Below are 2,961 nucleotides of genomic sequence, written 5' to 3'. Positions count from 1 at the left end.
TTCTTCACTCAAAAGTTTTGAACTCTTAAACACATACTATGACCTGCAAACATACACACGTTCCTATATTAAGGTACTACCTGAGACAAGTAAACAAGGAGCAATATAACTCACAAATTTAACTTCATCAATCATGCTTGTACACAAAAAAAAATGGAAGGAAAACAAGGCTTGATTCCATAGAATACTGTTCCAAAAGATGCTGTCACATATAAAATATCTCTAAATCTGAGTTACATAATCCATGCAAAAGAAATGCTAAGGACAAGAAGCTGTCTCTGAAAACACTGTTCTTGCATAAATCTGAACTCTCTAAAATCAAGTGTCCCAAGGCACTAAGTAAAAAACCTCTCCAACTGATTGGGTCGGATGCAAGAAAAGGGCCTCAAAAAGAGGAGTCTAGAAGACACCAAAAAGGGCTACAAACATGGAAAAGTCTTCTTCAATCAATAACCAACCCAACAGATCACTAGAAACGGCCTAAAAAAGCTCAACCAAGTAATAAAAGCTCCCTAAAATAGTGGAAAAGTCCAACCTCGACCCTTTGCCTAAAAGTGCTCCAACCTCCCTAAATTCACTCCATTTGATTTCAAACAACCTCATGTTCCTATAAAAATGTTCTTTTCTCCAAAATTATCTCAACTTCTTTTGAATATTTCCCAAGTGGTAATGAATACTCCTATATGCTCTCCTTATGTCTCCAAACCGAAAAGACTTCTTCAATGGTAGCCTTATCTCTCCAAAATTAACTCATCCTTCAAGAATTAAGTCAAAAGACTTAATCTTCTTTTAGCACATGGATACACCCTTTTCACCTTAAATAATAATAATACTTAATTACAATTTATAATCATATTGTAATTAAATATTTTTACAAAATAATACAAGCTTGGACAAAGAAAGAAAACAGAATATAAAAAATAAAACATACTTGATAATATCAATGCTTAATGAAAAATTAAAACATTGATATCACCAAATATATTTTATTATTGTTTTCTTTTTGTTTTCTATGTTTGCAAAGCCTAACAGACTTGAAGGAAAAAATAAAAATTACAAAGGGCTTTGTGATAACCCTAAAAGCTTATACTCCTTTCGCAATGACTTAGCCCCTCATTTTGCAAAATGAAAACAACTGGAGAAGCTTTTCGAGGGTTTGAGACCCTAAGGTGCCGCCATTGCTGTTTGGATTTCCGTCGCTTTGTGAAGTCTTTGATGAAGAATATGTATTTGCTACTGGTGTTTCCGCCCAAGATAAATTTGATTGCAGTTTTCGAACAATCCAGGTCGCGACTGTGCATTAAAAGTTAGACTTTTTCCTGAAGGCATGCTGAAGTTTTCTGAATCTTCTCTTAAATGCAAGTCCCATTTTCTACAGGTATCAAATGGCTTCTTCTTGCTTTATTTTCTGTTAATATGCCATTGCTGGAAGTATGAAGAGGGTTTTTACTATGATACATCTTCTCTTTCTATGATGATAATGAATACATTCATAACACCCTACTGCAGATGAAGGATATTATATTCAAACCGATAGAGTGAAAAAATTGAGATGTATGAATACATCCCAACACCACCAATAAAAATGAGTATGGAAATTAATTGAGTGGATGCAGAAGTAGACCCAACTCTTGGAAAAAGATGTAATCATAGCACATCAAGAAGACGAAGAGCCTTAGCTGTATTAAGTATCTAGCTTATTTTCTTTTTACAATGTGTATCTGTACCCTGTTTTGTACAAGAATTATAACCCATGCTGGCTAAAAATTCTTTGATGTCATTACTGCTTGTGTTGCTCTCATGCAGTAGTCTCTCATCATCTTCATATATAATGTAGGGAGCATCACCAGGCTTTCTTGACAATAATGAGGTTGCACCTTTCAGAACATGGTATTCCCAACCTTGCACATCAATCTTGAGTAGAATTACTAGCTCAGACTGATGAATCACTGTATCTAGGGTTATGGATCTTACACTAACTGGTATGAGTTCATTGGACTTGAATGCCAACTTTGCACCAGTTGCAGAAACTACACTGTTGTCAAGTCGTCCGACCACCTTATGCATAGTTAGGTTTCCTGGCACATCTGACACAGCTGCATGGTAGAAAGTCACCATATCACCTGCTCGATTCAGGTACATTCCATCACAAAGACGCTGCAAGTTCTCAAAGACAGCCTCAAAAGCCACTACCTTGTAACCCATTGCTGTAGCTACAAATGCTGCCATTCCCACATTTGCACCAACATCAACAACAATTCCTTTTCTTGAATGAAATCCACTTGTCTCTAGATTTCCAAGCACTTCCTGAATGGTATGAGATATGTCTGGCTTACGAAAAGGCTTTCCCTTAAGCATCCTGAGGAAATTCCTATTTGGCTTTTCTGGTGAACCCAGGTCAGCAAGTGAGATGAAAAAAGGATGCTGAACACCCTCAACCTTGTTCGCAACTACAGGAGCAGCTTGTGGGCATCTTATACAATTGAGCTTTTCAATATTTCCTGTGGCTTTACCATCGGTAATAGGTTCTTCCATTATATGCACACCATACAAGGATTCTTTCCCATTATTGCAAAGTGAAAGGGGCTTTACAGCCACCCAAACAAGCAATAGTAACGCACATACAGCTGCAAATAGAAATACATGCACAATGAATGGCATAATCCCTTTGTCCCTCTTCCACATAGGAAATTTAGTTGCCGCCATCCAAAGCATTGATTCTCAAGGAATCATAGCCCAGATATGCAACAGAATATGCAGCATGAAATGAATTATTTTATATCATAACCTGGAGATAAAGAAATGACTGTGGCTTTTGGTATACTTGGATGCAACCTAGAAAACTTTGGCCAAACCACTGAGCACTTTGAATATTGTTGTAAGAGCCCAGACAAAAACCGAACTTTAGCAATCTACTGAAAATGCTCCCAGGCTTACCAACATAGATTGAATAACAGTACA

General features: G+C 36.8%; 1 protein-coding gene across 1 annotated transcript; it reads right to left on the bottom strand.

Moving 5' to 3' along the window:
- Positions 1 to 1,504: 1,504 nt before the first annotated feature.
- Positions 1,505 to 2,669, bottom strand: LOC131857113 (uncharacterized). The gene has a single exon (XM_059209212.1). The coding sequence runs from the start codon at positions 2,659 to 2,661 to the stop codon at positions 1,693 to 1,695; it is 969 nt and encodes a 322-aa protein (XP_059065195.1). The 5' UTR covers positions 2,662 to 2,669; the 3' UTR covers positions 1,505 to 1,692.
- Positions 2,670 to 2,961: the final 292 nt, after the last annotated feature.

Source organism: Cryptomeria japonica, chromosome 7 (genome assembly GCF_030272615.1).
Source record: "Cryptomeria japonica chromosome 7, Sugi_1.0, whole genome shotgun sequence".
Classification (NCBI taxonomy): Eukaryota; Viridiplantae; Streptophyta; class Pinopsida; order Cupressales; family Cupressaceae; genus Cryptomeria; species Cryptomeria japonica.
The sequence above is the reverse complement of the archived record's forward strand: the minus strand, read 5'-3'. Positions and strand labels throughout refer to the sequence as shown.

What these genes read in the sequence shown, in the direction of transcription:
- LOC131857113 (XM_059209212.1), bottom strand. Translation starts at nt 2,661, where the DNA reads ATGCCATTCATTGTGCATGTATTTCTATTTGCAGCTGTATGTGCGTTA.